At 50.0% G+C, this 17,920-nt stretch overlaps 1 protein-coding gene across 1 annotated transcript in view; it reads left to right on the top strand.

Moving 5' to 3' along the window:
* Positions 1-17,920, top strand: part of LOC149371923 (cell adhesion molecule Dscam1-like) — a 308,990-nt gene that overhangs the window by 201,814 nt on the left and 89,256 nt on the right. The window contains exon 6 of the mRNA XM_089566251.1: positions 4,090-4,356. Within this exon, the coding sequence (XP_089422377.1) occupies positions 4,090-4,356 (267 nt within the window). The remainder of the gene's footprint in view (positions 1-4,089; positions 4,357-17,920) is intronic.

The following is a 17,920-nucleotide window of genomic DNA, read 5'->3' as shown; positions in this document are numbered from 1 at the left end:
GGGGTTGGGGGCTGTGGAGAAATGTGTCGGAGGTCGGATGATGTGAGCGATTCCGCGGAGGAAAAAAGCGATGATGCTTTGAAATTTAAAGTGGGTCGTTTCGCCACATCTGCGTTTGCGGGTAACGGGGCGGTGCAATGTAAGGCTCGCGCTCTTCGTAGCTAGCAGCGCACCCCTCCCCCCCGTCCCTCCCACCTTCTATCCCCTTCGCCTCTTCCCTCAACTCCCCAGCCCCGCTTCTCTTTCATCCCCATGCCTGATGGCCGCGCCGCCGTTGCTTTCCTCGCGACGACATATCGACGAAATCTTCTCCCCCGGGGGAAAAGCGAGCAGCGCGGGCACACTTGAGGTGATTGACGACCTGAAGGCGAAAGAGACTGCATAGTCATTCCCGCCTCGGCGGCCGTGGCGCTCAAGTGTGCCGCGCGCGAAAGCCACTCTTTCGCGCGCGCGCGCCGAGCGCCATCCACTTTTCATTCGTTTCTCGCCGAAGTAACTGCGTCCCTCGAGCGAGAGAGCGAGCGCCGACTGTGGTTCTCTTTGTGGCTTTCCGACTGCGTTCTTGGCGAGGCTCTGGAGCTCTCGCGCGATCGCTTCGTGGGTAATGCCTGTTGGGAACGCATTTAAATAAATATAGGCCCAATTATATTCGCAGCGGAGGTTGTGAACGAGTCGTTTTGAGACCTAAGGCCAATAATCGGAACGTCGTTGAAACTTTTTAGTGCGGTATATATGCATGGCTCTCGACGACCGAGCGAAGAGGACGTTGGGGTATTAGGCTTTCCATTTTTTCCCCCAGGCAATTCGACAACGAAAATGGGAGTGAAAGTTTAGAGGATAACGAACACAAACGCCGCTGACACAGCGCCGGTCTTCTGCTCGGTGTTCTAACCTCGTTCCAGTGGTAAATGTGCACAGTATAGTTCAAAGGAACGCGGCTTTTAGAATAGAGCAGTTAATGTCCCGCCCTATCGCCCGTTTTCTGCCTTTAGGCTTAACTTCGAGCGAGAACTCGTCGAATTCGAGCCAGTTTTTGAACTCTCGTCTGCATTCCCCAAACCCTGACCTGGAGCTCCAACTTGCACCCTGCCTATACCACGACGGGAAACAACTTTGCTGTGTCGCCTGTAGCTTAGCGTTGCGTTCACGAACAAAATACTCCTTTCTTAGCAGCATATTGCTGACAGTACGGCCTGCGCTATCTGCTGATGTGAGGAGGGGATAGAACACGTTCTCCTTGCATGCCCTGCATTTAGTCCCGAAAGACAATCGCTATGCCTGAAGATAATCAGATGACGGTCGCACCGACTGTCGGCTCCGAAGACCTGTCAGGCACTGCTCCGCTTCATTAGGACGTCGCGCCTGCGTGACAGGCTATGATTTCGCTGCACGCAAAGTCCTCGCTTCTTTTCTATACTTCGCACTTTTTTTAGCCTTTCCATTTATGATCCCCATCGTTTTGCCCCAGCGCAGGGTAGCAAAGGAGAGTCTCCTCCTGGTTAATCTCCCCACCATTTCGCCTCATCTCTCTCTCTCTTTCTTTTAGCAGGAAATACGTTTCTATGCGGCGCACCCAGGTTAGAGAAATTTCAGATATTAAAAGTAAATTGTTAAGCAAGACTGCTGTACTTGTCTTGCGGCCGTTGGTGAAAATTTGACGGCAAACGAAAACGAAATTCAAGCGTCGAGAAGTGTTGGTCCTAAACTACAAGAAAGACCCTGCCGAGTGCATTCGTTAGCGTGGGCAATAAGATTAAATAAAAAAGGTGGCAGTGGCTTAGCACAGCTATGCCAGGATATACGTAGCGAGAGCTAAGGCATAGCTTAGTTAGCCTTGGTTATTCTTGATTGCAAGTGCAGGTTAGTCTGGTTGTCTAGCTATTTTGTTGTTGCGTTAAAGACGAGACATTGTTGGTTCTCCTTTTCAATCTTCCGGCATGCTATCAGGCATGTGACACAGCTGGCGAAGCGAGCGGAGGCGAGCGCAACGACGAGGCAAGCGGTGTGACGTCATGCCAAACGGCGGCGGCGGCTCCGCGGTGAGGCGCGTGGTGTGACGTCATGCCGGATGGCGCGGCGAGCACGCGGCGTCCGCCAGCTGCAACGGTTGCTAGGTAACGGTTCAAGGTCGGTCTCTGTGCCTCCTCGGAGCCCCGCCACAGCGAAATCGCAAGTTCATGGCCAATGTAGCTTTCGCTACAAAAAATAGTTCCCTGCCTGCACCGTCTATGATGCTACGGTCTCAGATGGAACATTCCGGTCCCTGGATTTTCCTTTTGAAAGAAATGGGCTTTTGCTCATTCTATGGCTTTAGTAATCAGCTAAATGGTCGCCATTGAGCATAAGCATAGGTGTCATTTTGTGACACGTAAGGAGTGAAAACGCACTCATACATACACCGAAGCTTTGAACAATCGGAAGTATGTTTGAATGTGTTTGAAAAAAAAAAACGGCACTTGGTGTCATTGGCGCCGGCTTCAGTACCGATCAGCGTCCTAACACGCCGGCGCCTGTTACTCAACTGGGCCGCTTTTCCCGACCACTGCGCTACATACTAAATCGCTACGCAATCATGAAAAATGCCTTTCACCACGGACAGACAGAGGATCCACTGAGTAGAAGGCGATTGGAGCCATTTGTATGATGCTAGATTTTCAGTTTGGTTTCTTTAACACTCACTTGCTTTTTTTTTTTTACTTGCGCATGCGTTCGAGTTGCACTACGCTTTCACCCGAGAGTCATTACTACGCGTACGTCCAACACCTTTACCCTTTTTAAAACAACCTGCCCCTCTAACGTAATGTCTTTGAATCATTCGTTCTTTTTTTTTCATTTGCATTTATTCTTCTTTCTATTTTCTTTTCTTTCAGTCATTTTTTCGTTCTTTCTTTCGTTCGTTCATTCAAAAGCGCTTGCACTTCGATAGTGAAGGCACAACTAAATTTACGCGACGCAGAGCCATGGCCGACACGTGGATATAACAAAGGATGTAGCACTGCCAAGCGAGCACGCTCGCAAACAGGAGCTTTGGCCGGCATTCGACGATGCATTTGAAAGGCAACGAATTCGACCACACGCGCAAATCATGCCGTTGTAATGGAATCACAATATGACGCATGTGCATGCAGCAGCCCTTACATGTTTAGCGGCTCCGCAAGCATAGTCCTTGAAAGCGGCAGATGGGCCAGGAGCAGGCACGGCGAGCATGAGGGCGTTGTAAAGCTTCTCTTGCATGCCGGAACAATGGACCTAAACCCGTCATCCCACGCTCTATGGCTTTCTCGAACCAGGAAACGTGGTGATTTTCTTTTTTTTTGCCTGCAGCGCCGCTTTGCTGCCCTATCAAGTTCTTTCATTTTTTTGCCCAACGTAAGGTGGAACGCCTCTCTAAAAACACAACAGAAAATTTTTTGTTGTCACAAGAAGTTTTTCTCTAATGTCCTTGCCCATGAACGTGTAAATTTTGTGTTGTTACTACAAAAAAAAAAGTACAACAGGTTACAGATAAGTACAGCGCAAAAAAAATGGAGAAGATGTTTAAGCTCCGCATTATGACGCCATGCATTAGTAGGTTAACGCCCAATATCCCAAATGCGGAATCGGTCATCCTCCACTTCACATTCATAGATCCCTGGGAGTCTTCACACCAACCCTGGCGCAGTGGTGCAGCAGTTAAAAGATGCGTCACTGCCCTGCGATGACAGGTGCTGCCACCTCAGGGGCTAGTGCGACCCAGGTTGCTCTTCCCGAGCCAGCTTTTGAAATCAATCATTAATTTAAACTGCCACCTGCCACGGTGCCCAGTTCACTTACAATCCGATAGGCAGGTTGTGGTGACGTCACAAGGTTACATAACCTAGGTGGCCCACCTGGTACCTAGGTTGTTTCAGTGAGGATTTTTCGCGGATTTTTCACTCACAGTCCACGACGCCGACGACGACGCCGGATTTTATGCGACACGAGCTCCTTAACGCTGTGGCGTTAAAAGAACAAATCGGGAGAAATAGTGCAATGAAGTACGATCCCAGTTTTTTATCTTGTGTACACCTCCAACAATCATTCACCGATGCGCCCTTTCTTTGTTCGCAGCGCCCCTGACGGCCTCTGTGCGCCCCCGTCGCACGGTGGCCACCGAAGGCGGCTCGGTGACAATCAACTGCTCCACCTCGGGGCACCCGGTGTCCTCGGTGGTGTGGCTGAAGAACGGCCAGCCCGTGGTCTCTTCCCGCGTCAAGATGCTCACGAGGGAGACGCTGCACATCCCAAACGTCCTGCGCGACGACAAGGGCATGTACCAATGCTTCGCGCTCAACGACTACGACTGGGCGCAGGACACCGCTGAGGTCACGCTGGGAGGTGAGTGCCATACTCACTCCCCCTCTGCTACTCGGTGCCAAGCATAAAGAGCTGACCTCCTCCAGCTTACTCCCTTTTTACTCGTTTCTGTTTGAAGTGCTGTAGCGACACTGAAATCCGAGATCTTGTTGAGCCTCGTATATTTTCGTAGGCAGAATCTCGCCCCAGCGCAGTCGGTCAGCGGTCATAAATTAACAGCTTTGGAGACACACAGTACCTCGATGTTCCCGCAAATTCATATCTAAACACTGTTCGTCACCAGCCATGAAGTTCACCGTTCATGCAGCTCAAACTCAGAGCTGTCGGCGTCTTGATTTCATGGCCGACACATTGCTAACGCATCCATGAGCCCGTCAGTTTCAGCGAGCTTTTTCAAGCGCTGTAGTAAACCTGCTGACGCAAAAGCCCGACGCACGGTGAAGGAGTAATAAGGTTCTCGGACATCGGGCTAGGAGTACGATTGCACTAACGATAAGTACGCAACGGACATTGTTGAGGATGATTATCTGTTCTTGAGCCTCGTTCCGCTATTCATGAAAACAAACCAGGTAGGCGATGGTTGTTCTTACTAGCCATGTGTATCACATGCACACATAAGCCATCCTTGGGTTGCGCTATTTTAAAAAGAAAAAAACTGATTACCTCCAAAGATCCTAACATTCAAGTGTGTAGCAGTCTTGTCAACTGTCACTTGTGTAGAGACTATTCACGTAAGTCAGGGGCGCCGTTCTGCTATCCAGCTCGTTGTTTCAGCGGTTCAGGCCGGAGCAAAAGGCGATAATCCTATTAAGCATGCGCGTGGCCTCTCGCGATGCTTCACAGACAACAAAACGGCGGCGGCAGTGAAGTCGATGAATGCTGCCTATTGGTGTCTTTGTTTCTGTCACCCGAGTGTATTAACATTAGTTTGGTTTCGTAACAAATCAGTTGCGACAACGTCGAGCGTCCCGGCACTTTCCTTCTCTCTGAAATTTGAGGCTTACGTTTCAGCATGGATCGAATTCACCAACACCAGCTTTCGCGTCTGAAATCTGCTGACGTGAACAATAGGCTCTCATCTAAAAATGGCGCCAAGCCGACTGCTGGCGGAAAATGGAGAGTAGCAGTTCGGGTGACCGGTACTATGCGGTTCCCCTGCCTGCAGGTGGATCGGATGTTTCTCTGCTTGTTAAGGGCATTCCTAGAATGCATACAAAAAAAAAAAATCTTAATGGACGCTGAGCACTTCGCATTACATTGCCTATTGAAACTTACTTTTACACCTAGCTAGAAATCATATAGGCTGTAATTTTTCATTCTCAAACGACAAAAGTGCGTAGGGCCCCCCCAGGCGACGTTGATCAATAGAGCATAGAAGAGCACTCGGCTTCGTGTGCTGATCGTTTATTCAATAAAACTGTGTCATTTTGCTCACAGATAGAGAGAGACAGGATAATGGAAAGGCAGGAAGGTTAGCTAGGTAGTGCTCTGTTTACTACCCTACACGTTGCGGAGGGGGATGAAGTGAGTGAAAGAAAGAGTAAGAGAAATGAAAAATATCAGACCACAGTATGGGATGTGCCCGAGGAAGCCATTACTCCATGAGAACACAGGATACACACAGAGAGTCTACAGTCTAGTGCTCAATACAGTGCCGTTTAATTAGTGGAAAAGCGCTTTGAAGGCTTTGTTCCCAAAAGAAGGTTGGGGACAAGGCTCCAGGATTTCAATGCGACTGCATTTGACTTCATGTCATGCTTTATTGCCTCCTGCGTCGGTCATAAAAGTCGCTGATTGGTCGAGAGAGGTCACGTGCCCCGTACAGTCCCTAGAGCCTGCCCACCTCGATTGTGTGTGACCTTCCCACCATGGCAGGCAGCAATTAAAATAATTAAAATTCATTCAACAAGCGTGCCATCTGCCGCTCGTGGCACTTCACATCACGCGATTTCGCGTCCTGCTTTAGTCGCTGACTGGTCTAGAGGGCGATGACCTCACAAGGCCACGCGACCACGAAAAGTCAAAACTGAAAAACAAGGGTGGAGCACCCGACCGGGAAAGGGTGAGAAAAGTAGGTTGGAACAGGTTCTCGGCGGACTCACTCAGCGCACAGTTATCTCTGCGCAAATAAACATACGATGGAAGTGAAAACATAGTTCATGTGGTGACAGAACTGACATAGACGCATAAACATGCAGCAGCAGTGTTGGTTCTAATGCTGTCTCGTTCCACTCTAAAGATTACTAAAGCGTCCCCATCATTTTTGGCTTCCGTTAGCGGACGAGAGTGCTAGATACTCTGCCATATCGGTGAAATTGGAGCCAGTATCTGTAAACCTAACTCCCAGTTAGAGACGATCTAAGAGCGTTACTTCACAGCGGAGGAGACAGGTTGGTAGCTTCAGTTGCAGAAACGGGTCGAGGGCATGCAAACGCGACCCGGGCCTCACACAATAGTATGCATCAAAAGCCCTGTTGCCAGCAAAAGTTTGCGGATGACATTGTCGGTAGAGGAGCGGCGCCGCCGAAAGCCCGCCATTGCATTCGGATAGATATTACAGCGCTCCAGGTACCGCTCGAGACGCGTCAGAATCATCCTTTCCGTGATCTTTCCCACGCAACTCACCAGAGCGATTATGCTGTATGCCGTAAGATCAAGCGGGGATTTCGAACTGCTCTCATCCATCGTCTAAAGTGCGTTCTACGGAGAAAATAATGTCAGATTTATTTCCCGGAATTCGTCCTGGAACTTTCCGGCAGTAGTGATGGGCGGTGAAATGGCCACATATTTCACTGATAACACGGGTCCCCTCTAGGATGCCTACCACAGTCTGAGTGAGCAGGAAGGGAAACCTACACTGCCACCACTGTCAACTCCAGTTTGTTTATTTCGGAAATAATACACATGTACTCATCTTTAGTGGCTGAACAGCGTGGCAAACGTACGTCAGGTCGGTGCGGACGTAGGCCAAGTCTTGCTGCGTTCCCCCGAGTAGGAGCGACGAAGGATTCGTATCCAGAAAACACGTTACGCTCGCAGATGACCAATATCGAGAAGGGGTCACTGAAAACATAATGACGAAAACTTGATATTCGTGACTTCAGTCCTTTTTACGTTCCACTGGGGAAGCGCATATTCAGGAAGGATGTAGTAGCGCAAAAAGCGAACACGGGCACAGTGAAGGAACAGGATGAGCACTGGAGAAGCGCAGCTCTTGTGACTTCCACACAAAATGTGGGGAACTGGCCAGCCATGATGTCATTAGAGATCTTGAAGCACTAGACAGAGGGAGTACAGAACTTGTTAGACACTTGGAGCAGTTGGAGATTGCAGTAGCTGTAGCACAGTACGAATGGTGTTATCCCCTTTTAAGCATACAGATGATTTAGTGGCCTTGCTGTACGATCCCATGCGTATCAGCCTTTATGTTCAATTGTGCGACTGTATGCTGCGAGTTTCTACGCAAAACATAAGGATGGTAGCACTGGCCACGCTTTTGCGCACTGCTAGTTCCGATCTTCCTCTTCCGCTTAGCGCGGACGGGTTGCACTCGGACGGAGCTGCAGGGGAGGAGGTTGAGAAGGAGATACCAGGGGCGGGTCCGCACGGATGATGGCAGCAGCAGCAGCCTTTCCTGAATACTGTTTGCAGCGAGAGTGCCGTTTTCGAACCGCCGCAGTGGCTTTCCGATGTATCGAATGGTGCCGAACCATTTACCTAAGGACAGCACGCTCTTTTCTTATCCGTGGATATTCTCTAGTTGAGGAGTCATGACGCCGATGGTCCTTTGAACGTTTGAGCGCTCGTGCATAGCAGAGTTTGGTGCAGTCGTGCTCTACACTCCGAGAGCAAACCATACTTAGAAGTTCTGAGCAAGAGCATTTTTTGAACTAGAAGCTTTATGAACGCGATTTTTTTTCTGGTCGTAATATTGCACCATAATGGTCAATATATCTGAAGATCCGTGCTCGGGACGCTTGTAGCTTCCTCCTATTTACAGTTAAAAACACGCCCCGTAGGTTTCCCATGTCAGTCTTAGGTACTCGGTGCAACAGCAGGACAAACTCTAAAAGCATGATTTCGCTACGCACCGGACGTTCAATCATTCCCATCAATAAGTTTTATAACGGTATCCCAAAATATTCCACAGTTGCCTCACAATAAAAGTGATGTCCTAGAAAGCTGGACTTGTAAACGGAGAAAAAACCAGTCACACAAGACGACGGACAAGAAGAGTGTACACACCACAACGACTGGACTAACAACTGAAGTTTATTGGAAAATACATGGTCCGAGGAAGGCCAGCAGAGCATGCGCAACAGCATCATCCCTAATCACTGCGCAAAAAGAGACAAAGACAAGAAATCTAAACTATCGTGGACGACCTAAAAAAGCAAATTCTTTTTCAAGTAGGCGCACCGAAGTTGTGCTTATACAATCAGAGCCTAACAAACCGATATGATATGCCTCCAGTATTTCCCGCTCCTGTTTTCCCTTGCCTCTACCAAGAATGGTGGTATTGCCGAACAAAGGATAACAGCCACATTCATTGCAATGGCGAGGCAAGTTTGCACCGCCACCGGACCCCAGGGAGGAGTGATGCTCACGAAGCCGGTCATTAATACACCGGCCAGTTTGGCCGATGTAAACTCTCTCGCATGTGAGGGGGAACTTGTACACCACCTGTGCGACACATGTCGTGAAGCATGTGTGACTGGTTTTTTCTCCGTTTACAATGTACCAACTGGCCCGCATTTCAACCCTTCTGCTGGACTTGTGTCGCGTTGCTGTAGACGCCGCTCATGTGGCCGTTTCACGCACATGTGACACTGGCACTTGAGCGGTTTTGATATAAACAGCCGCACAGCAAACCGAAAGTGTGCTGGTTTCACATGCAACGGGAAACAGTCGCTTTGAGACAGAGTTTTGACGAAACGTGAATTGTTTAGCTGAGAAACCCGCAGAATTATCGCGCCATCTTTCGCCGGCTTCACTAGTTTGGGTACATCGTCATTCGTGATAGTTATGACGACATCAAAGATGACGCCAGAAGGTGATTCCTTGCCGCGCGCTGATGACTGCATGGAGTGCAAAGCCCCGGAGCTCAATGATGGTCGTCAGTGAATCCAGCGCGGCAGCGTGAGGGACGTCTTGTTTTTGTGTGCATTTACTCTGACGTCCTTAATTTTGTTAGGATACGAGAGCCCCAAGCTGCACATAAGCGGCTTGCATTTAAGCCCCCTTGTGTTGTCAGTGAGGTGCACAGGGAAGACGATGATTGCATGCGTCGGCCACCGGTCTTCACCGTGGACACGCTTGAGGGCGATCCGGCTCTAATTAATCTTCTCTTGGCCTCCCCGCTGAAGGCAGTCCAAGAGCCACCGTCAGTGATGTCCTTGCTGAAGTAAAGGACGGTGTCATCGCTGTCGGGGTCACTCAGAAGGCCTCTCCGCTTCCTCCAAGAGCCCGGTGCGGATGCCAAGCTCGACGGATGACCAGGGGGGTCCTTCAATAAGCACGGGAAAAAAATACAAAAAATAAGTGGAGGTGGTTATCAAGGGGTACTTGTAGTGGCATTTTAAGTTTTTCGCGGAAGATAGTTAAGGTTACCTACTACCGTAGTTTATAAAATTAATCGAACACACTTCACGATTGTTTTTACTCCTGCTAGTGATGCGGACATAGTGATGCGGACTCAGTGTCATGGAACTCGCAAGTGATAACAACTCAGTATGCAGTGTGGCGCTGATGACGTCTACTCGTGCCACGACCCGCTTTCATTCCCGGATTACAGCAATTCTAAAAAGCCATCGTCACTGTCAAGAAGGTCGTTTGCACTGATGACCGAGTTTTTTTACTCAGGAACGCATTCTAGACAATCAAAACGCGATCGCCGACGCAGTTTGCTACGAATTTCCGCGTATTAAGGCTCATTCTCGCTCTTGAATCACGAAGGGTGCGTGACCTGATGTGGCTTGCGACCAGGAAGTGCCTCGACAGTTCCGATGTTCACATTTGCAAAGGGCCACCAGTGGCTCGCTATCCCGAAGGGTCTCGTCCGGAACGAGAGTTGCCGGTCTTGACTGTTACCGGCAAAGAGAAGCCGGATGTGTAACAAGCTTCCGTTCATTTCCGGGGCGCCGCTAATTGGCTAGTGGTTTGCGATTCACGGTCGCAAAGCTAGAAAATTGAGCTGCGTGAGATTTGCCTGCGACTGTCCCTTTTCAACCAAAACGGTCGCACAGTTTCTGCGATTCGCAAGTGTTAATGGGCCTTTAAAAGGCAGCACGCGTCGAAATCTCAAGGAGCGCTTTACATTTTTAACGGTGTCATGCCGAAATGCTGTCAAATTCTCCCGCTAGAAATTTCTTTAGAGCACGAACAGCCTCCCTCTTTCATTTAGAACATGACGTCTCAAAACCATTTGCTTCGTAGACCATTTCTTACTTTCCCTATTACTATCAAGTATCATTTGCTATTAGGTGTTTGCTTCTTGCGAGCATTACTATTCGTTGCCACGAAGGCATAATTTGCTCTCAATTTGTGCGATTCCACTTTATCTTAAAAGAAGATTTCTCATTCCAAGCCTTTCTTTTACGCAGTGGTCGCAGTGATCTTTCTTACTGCTTCCCAATGCCCAGTCACGTTCTCCTTGATGACACACGGCTTAAGCTAAGCAAGAAAGACTGCAGGCTCAGCTCAGCTGTGTACCACACTGTACACTTTCCACTTACCCGTGTACCTACGTGTGCGCTTTCATCTCTACTTCCGCTGGCTCAGATGCACTCCGTCCGGGCTCCGGAAGGTATACGTCGCTGGATGTTAGGCTCGGCTTCATTACTGCCTAGACGTCATATAAAATTCACGTCACTGCAACTAATGGTCGGCGGCTGGTCTCTCAGCTTCAAGAGGGCTCCTGAAAAGCACCGGCGTGAGCAAACATCAGGGCTCGATGTGCCAGCCTCTATAAATATGGAATCAGATAAAGAATATCCGTCTTTGAGCGAGGACCGCCATTTCGCAACGCCTTTATACTCTGTGGGCTTGCTTTGCAGGCCCCCATGCTTGTGCGTTTTCTGTCCGACAGTTGTTTGGAACCCCTAGGGAGTCACAGTTCGCGTTCGGGTTGAAAGATAAGAAAAACGTAAAGGATGTAGCCAATGCCAAGAACTGCTTCCGTGTCGAAAGATACGGTGGTCGAGGTGTAGACACCAAACTAAGCATAGATAAACCATAAAAAAAACGGCGTTCCTCGCTTCCAGCAGCTAGGCGAGGCCGCCAACTTTTCCGGATCTCCAGTGGCACGTAACCCGGACGTGCCACGAGATCAAAAGACAAAGGAAGGGTGAGAAGCTGCTACGGCGGGGAAAAGGGCGACAATGAAAAGATGAGCGTCGGATGCGAGGGAAGCAAAGAGGACGCGGAAGAAAGAACCACGACGGGCCGGTACGAAATAAGAGGGCCGGGAAAGACATCGAGCAGCGGAGAGAGCGGTATCGGAATCGATAGATTGTTTCCCTCTCCCGTATCTCGGCCTAGTCGCCTTCCTTCCGCGTCTCCTTCCGGAGATCAAAGACACCGGGCGTCTGCTTTGATTTATTCCCCTCGAGTGGGCCGGAGCAGCGAATCAAAACGCTGCAAGAAAAGTTGAGGCAGCACAAGCGCTGAGAAAGATTTCTACAGGGAGCGACAGCGGCTGAAAACTCCCCCCGCCGCGCTTTGCGCTTTTTTCTTTGTGTTCTTATTTTTTCTTCGCTCTTTCCATCTGAGGCCACATGGAAGGAGGAGGGACAGACAGTCGTCATGTTCCTGTTGGCTTCCTGTTGGTGCTAGCAGTGCTGAAATAGCAGTTCTTTTCCAGGCTCCTCTGCTGTGCTGGCTTTTCTCTAACCGTTCCCGCCACCGCTGCTCCAGTGCGAGAAGGGAAAAGAAAAGATAATTCGGAGAGAACTTTGCGCCTCCTGTCATTACAAGGGAGCCAGCAGTCCACCTCTGCTTAGCTTCCTTGCACCTGTCGGCCAAGCGATGCGAGAGCACGAAAGAGAGAGATAACCAGAGAGGAAAGGACTGCAAGAAACGTAGGTAGGGAGGAGGCAAAACGGAGCCAGCGGAGGGAGTATGATGGACGAAAGAGGAGGGGGAGTTGGAAAAGGGTATGGCTGCGTCGCATCGGCGAGGGTTTTGGCGCTCCCGCGCCAATCACCGAGATTTTCACGGCTGAAACGAAATTAGGGCTCGAGGCAGCCGATCGTCGCCGCCGCCGCCGGTGCCAGCTATTGTGCGATTCGGGAAGAGCTTTTTCGTTGCTTTCGCTTCTTTGGCTGCTCCCTTTTAACCCCTCGCTCTGTGGCGAGTTCTCCCTACGTTCCTCGAACCCGTGGCTTGTTCTCCCTTCCTTCCTCACCACGTCTGTAGTTTGGGAATGTGTGCGCGTGAGGGAGGGGGGTCTAACTTTTCTTTGCTTCACGAACTTTTAGTGCTATCCCCCTAGAGAATGCGGCTGAAAGGTGGAGAGAACAGTGCACAAAAATCGATCGGGGCCCAAAATCTTTGTTCCCGACAAATACTTCGTCGATGGCGATATCATTCCATCTTTCTCTGCGCTGCAGATCGCTTTTCAACAAACCAGCAAAATGGAGTTTGCCGCTTTTACTTGCTTATCTTATCTCTGCTACTGTATTTCACTTTTGCGATTTTTAAGAGGGGAAAACAAAGCATAAAATAAAGGACAGTGAAGAGTGAGCTGCACTTGAGTGATATCTGTATCGGTACTTTACTGCTTTGAGACGTCGTCGCTCCTACACAACAGCAGTTGTAGGAAAACTTTTGTCGCGCACAAGGGACGTTACAACCCCTCGAGACAACAAATGGTGAAACTTTGGTCGCAGTGCGAAACAGATTTTTAGCAATATTGTTATTGACATTTTGGTCTGCAAACCAAGGGGCAGTTCTGAAAAATAAGCAAATAATTTCTAAAGCCACAACTTCGTTAATAAACTGCAAATCCGTTTTCAGTTCTAAACTGCAAATTTTGACATTTTTTTTCTGATTCATGTGTCATTTCTAGAAAACAGTTTTAAGTCTTTTTATGGCTGATAAAAGGGGAAAAAGGGAGTACATTATGCGGGACACCAAGTCCGATGTTACAATCAGATACGGCAAGCAGTGTGTTGTTATATAGGTCACACGTATTTAACAGTGTGCCAAGCAGTTCTGTACTGTACACTGTTTCATGACAGCATTTGGGACCCCTAACAAAAGAGCCAAAAACTTTTTTTTTCTGTAATGAAACTTAAGTTGCACAGCGGGAAATGTTATTAACACAATAATTTTCAATATTTGTGTGCAAAGAAAATATAAGTAAATATAATAAAAAAAATAATAACAAAGATATATATAATACATATCAATATATTCTCACGTTGTAGTGACGGCAGTCCAGCGGTCAGGAAGACACCAACCAGTCTTGGAAACGAAGCTCTTTATTTGGGCTGACTTGCGCCCTCAAAAGAACTGAATCACTCGGCGGCGGCGTAAGCAACAAACGTGCTCGTCGGTCGTCGATCTACGAATGCCCGCAGCTCGCGGCATCGCTCAATTTAAAGCCGGCAAAGAAACTTCCAGATAGCAGGACAAGATCATCTACAGTAATCTGGAAAAACCTAGATGCAGCCTTTCATGGCTGCGATCAATCGAGATTAGACTGGTCGCTTCTCGCGTCACGAACAAAAATGATAACAGCCCTTTGCTGCAGCCTTGAGCGTGAACGAACAAACACTACAATGATACGTGGCATTACCCCCCTTCCAAAGAAGCATCGTCTCGATGCTTTAAAATGAAAATAAACACGGAAAATGAAACTTCGAGTCCTTTAGCGTTCATAATATGGCTTCAGGCGTACGACATGTACGACTTCCGGGCGTGGGCGGCGTCTCTGAGATGCTGTCGTGGCGTCGGGGATGACTTCATAGTCGAGGTCACCGATGCGACGGAGAACCCTGTACGGGCCAAAGTAGCGTCGCAGCAACTTTTCGCTCAATCCACGGCGGCGAACTGGCGTCCATATCCAAACCCGATCGCCTGGCTTGTAATGCGTGTCTCGTCGGCGCAGATTGTAGCGTCGGGCGTCGGTGTGCTGCTGGTCTTGAATGCGAAGCCGCGCAAGTCTTCGGGCTTCCTCGGCGCGATGAAGGTAGGCGGCGTCGAGGTTGTCTTCGTCGGAAACGTGCGGGAGCATTGCGTCGAGTGTTGTCGTGGGCTTCCTGCCGTATACCAGCTGGAATGGGGTAAACCTGGTTGTCTCCTGGACGGCAGTATTATAAGCGAAGATCACGTAGGGCAGAATGGAGTCCCACGTCTTGTGTTCGGCGTCGATGTACATGGAGAGCATGTCTGCGATGGTCTTGCTCAGACGCTCTGTGAGTCCGTTGGTTTGTGGATGATAGGCAGTGGTCCTCCGATGGCTTGTCTGGCTGTAGTTTAAAATGGCTTGCGTCAGTTCCGCTGTAAACGCCGTTCCTCTGTCTGTGATGAGCACTTCCGGGGCGCCGTGTCGCAGGAAAATTTGTTCGACAAAAAATTTTGCGACTTCTGTTGCGGTACCACTAGGCAACGCTTTTGCTTCGGCGTAGCGGGTCATGTAGTCGGTGGCCACGATGATCCATTTGTTTCCTGATGAAGAGGTCGGAAAGGGGCCGAGGAGGTCCATCCCTATTTGCTGAAAGGGCTTAGTTGGCGGTGTTATGGGGTTCAGGAGTCCGGCTGGTCTAGTCGGAGGCGTTTTGCGTCGCTGACACTCACGGCACGTTTTCACGTAATGAGAAACGTCGGTAGCTAGCCGTGGCCAATAGTACTTCTCCTGGATGCGGTGCAACGTGCGAGCAATCCCGAGATGCCCTGCAGTCGGCTCATCATGACATGCCTGCATAATTTCTTGCCTGAGATTTTTGGGCACGACAATAAGATGCACTGTCCTGTTCGGCGCGAAGTTCTTCTTCAGGAGGACATTATTGTGAAGGACGAAGGACGACAGTTGCCGCTTGAACCCTCGGGGAGGCGATGCGGTCTTGCCTTTCAGATAATCAACTAGGCTTTGCAAGTCAGGATCCGAGTGCTGCTGCTGCGCGAAACTGCTGGCGCTTATCGGTCCTAAGAAAGCGTCGTCTTCTTCCTCTTCGGATGCTGCGTCGACAGGAGCTCATGACAAGCAGTCTGCATCGGAATGCTTGCAGCCAGATTTGTAGACTACAGTTATGTCGAATTCTTGAAGACGCAGGCTCCAACGAGCAAGGCGGCCGGAGGGATCTTTCAAATTGGCCAGCCAGCACAGAGCATGGTGATCGCTCACAACCTTGAATGGTCGTCCGTATAGGTAGGGGCGAAATTTGGACGTGGCCCAAATAATGGCGAGACATTCTTTCTCTGTCGTCGAATAGTTGGCTTCGGCTCTCGACAGTGAACGGCTAGCGTACGCGATAACTTTCTCCTGTCTGCCATTTTTCTGAACGAGGACCGCTCCTAAGCCCACCCCGCTTGCATCGGTATGAACTTCGGTTTCGGCGTTTTCATCAAAGTGCCCGAGCACAGGAGGGGACTGTAAGCGGCACTTCAGCTCGTTGAAAGCTTCCTCTTGTGGCGTTTCCCATTTAAAAGGCACGTCAGCCTTGGTAAGTTGAGTCAAAGGTTCAGCGATGCGCGAAAAGTTTTTGACGAATCGTCGGTAATAAGCGCACAATCCAAGGAATCTGCGTATAGCCTTCTTGTCATTAGGCTGTGGAAACTCTGCGATCGCAGCCGTCTTCTGGGGGTCTGGGCGAACTCCATCCTTGCTTACGACGTGACCAAGGAACAGCAGCTCCTCGTAGGCGAAGTGGCACTTCTCTGGTTTCAGTGTTAGTCCAGAAGACTTGATTGTTTCCAGCACTATCTGAAGCCTTCTGAGATGGTCTTCAAAGCTTGAGGAGAAGACAACAACGTCATCTAAATAGACTAGACAAATTTGCCACTTCAAGCCTGAGAGAACCGTATCCATTACTCGCTGGAACGTAGCTGGGGCAGAGCAAAGGCCGAATGGCATCACCTTGAACTCGAAGAGTCCGTCTGGTGTGATGAACGCAGTCTTCTCGCGATCTCGTTCGTCGACTTCAATTTGCCAGTAGCCGCTCTTCAGGTCCATCGATGAGAAGTACTTAGCGTTGCACAGCCGGTCCAGTGTATCGTCGATGCGGGGGAGGGGGTAGACATCCTTCTTCGTAATGTTGTTCAGGCGGCGGTAATCGACGCAAAAGCGAAGGGTGCCGTCTTTCTTTTTCACTAGGACGACCGGTGCTGCCCAGGGGCTCCTCGATGGCTGTATGACGTCGTCACGAAGCATTTCCTCAACTTGCTTGCGGATAGCTTGGCGTTCTAGCGGCGATACGCGGTAGGGGCTCTGTCGGAGTGGTCGTGCGTGTTCGTCTGTGACAATGCGGTGCTTGGCAAGCCGGGTTCGTCGCACATTCGATGCTGATGAGAAGCAATCGGTATACCTTTGAAGAAGACTGCGTATTTGGTCTTGTCTGCTCCGGGGTAATGCCGGGTTGATGTCGAACGTGGGTTGATGGCCTTGGTCAGATGGTTCTGCGGGTTGGTCGGGTAGGGCAAATACGTCTCTGATGTCTGCCAGCTCGTCGAGGAAAGCGATCGTCGTACCTTTGTTTAGATGCCGGTATTCTTCCGTGAAGTTTGTTAGCAACACCTGGGCTTGGCCATTTCGGATTTCGGCGACTCCCCTCGCGACGCCCAATCCTCGATCCAGGAGTAACTGGGTGTTCCCCTCGATAACGCCTTCGGCATTTTCAATGTCTCCAGTACCTATGCCGACAAGAACACTTGATCGGGGCGGCACGCTCCATGCTTCATCGAGGACGTTTAAGGCAACGTGATGAGTCGCGCCCGTCGCAACAGGTATGGCTTTTTCCGTGGAAAGCTTGATCGACTTAGATCGAAGGTCGATGATCGCCCGATGTTCGTTCAGGAAGTCCATTCCCAAAATCACGTCTCTCGAGCATTGCTGTAGGATCAGGAAAGTTGTCGCATAGGTTCTCCCATTTACAGTAACTCTCGCGGTGCAGCGTCCTGACGGCGTAATCAGGTTGCCACCTGCGGTGCGGATCAGCGGGCCATCCCAGGTTGTTGTTACCTTCCTGAGTCGGACAGCGAGTGGGCCACTCATGACAGAGTAGTCAGCTCCCGTGTCCACCAAGGCAGTAACCGCGTGACCGTCGACCGTAACTTCAAGGTCACTTGTTCGCATTCTCGTATTGTACGTTGTCTTCGGTGTCCGATCTCGGCTTCGTCGAGTAGTGAGGCTACGGTGGGCGTACTGCGACGTTACTTCACTGAGCAGCGGTAAAAGCTTCAAGTCTGGCCGCGTCGTCGTCGTCGTCGTCGTAGTTGAGGCATGGTCTTGAGTACTCGTCGATGGAGGATCTTTGTCATTGCGCTTAGAAGCAACCTCACCTCCAGAGGCTGCTTTATTTAGTTAACCTTCGGGGGCTGGGGGAGCGTCCACGCACGGCGTAACCTCGGCTAGGAGAAACAAAGC

This window comes from Amblyomma mixtum, chromosome 1, assembly GCF_055824585.1.
Source record: "Amblyomma mixtum isolate Tamu chromosome 1, ASM5582458v1, whole genome shotgun sequence".
Taxonomy (NCBI): Eukaryota; Metazoa; Arthropoda; class Arachnida; order Ixodida; family Ixodidae; genus Amblyomma; species Amblyomma mixtum.
Note: the sequence above shows the minus strand (reverse complement) of the source record. Positions and strands in the feature narration are given on the sequence as shown.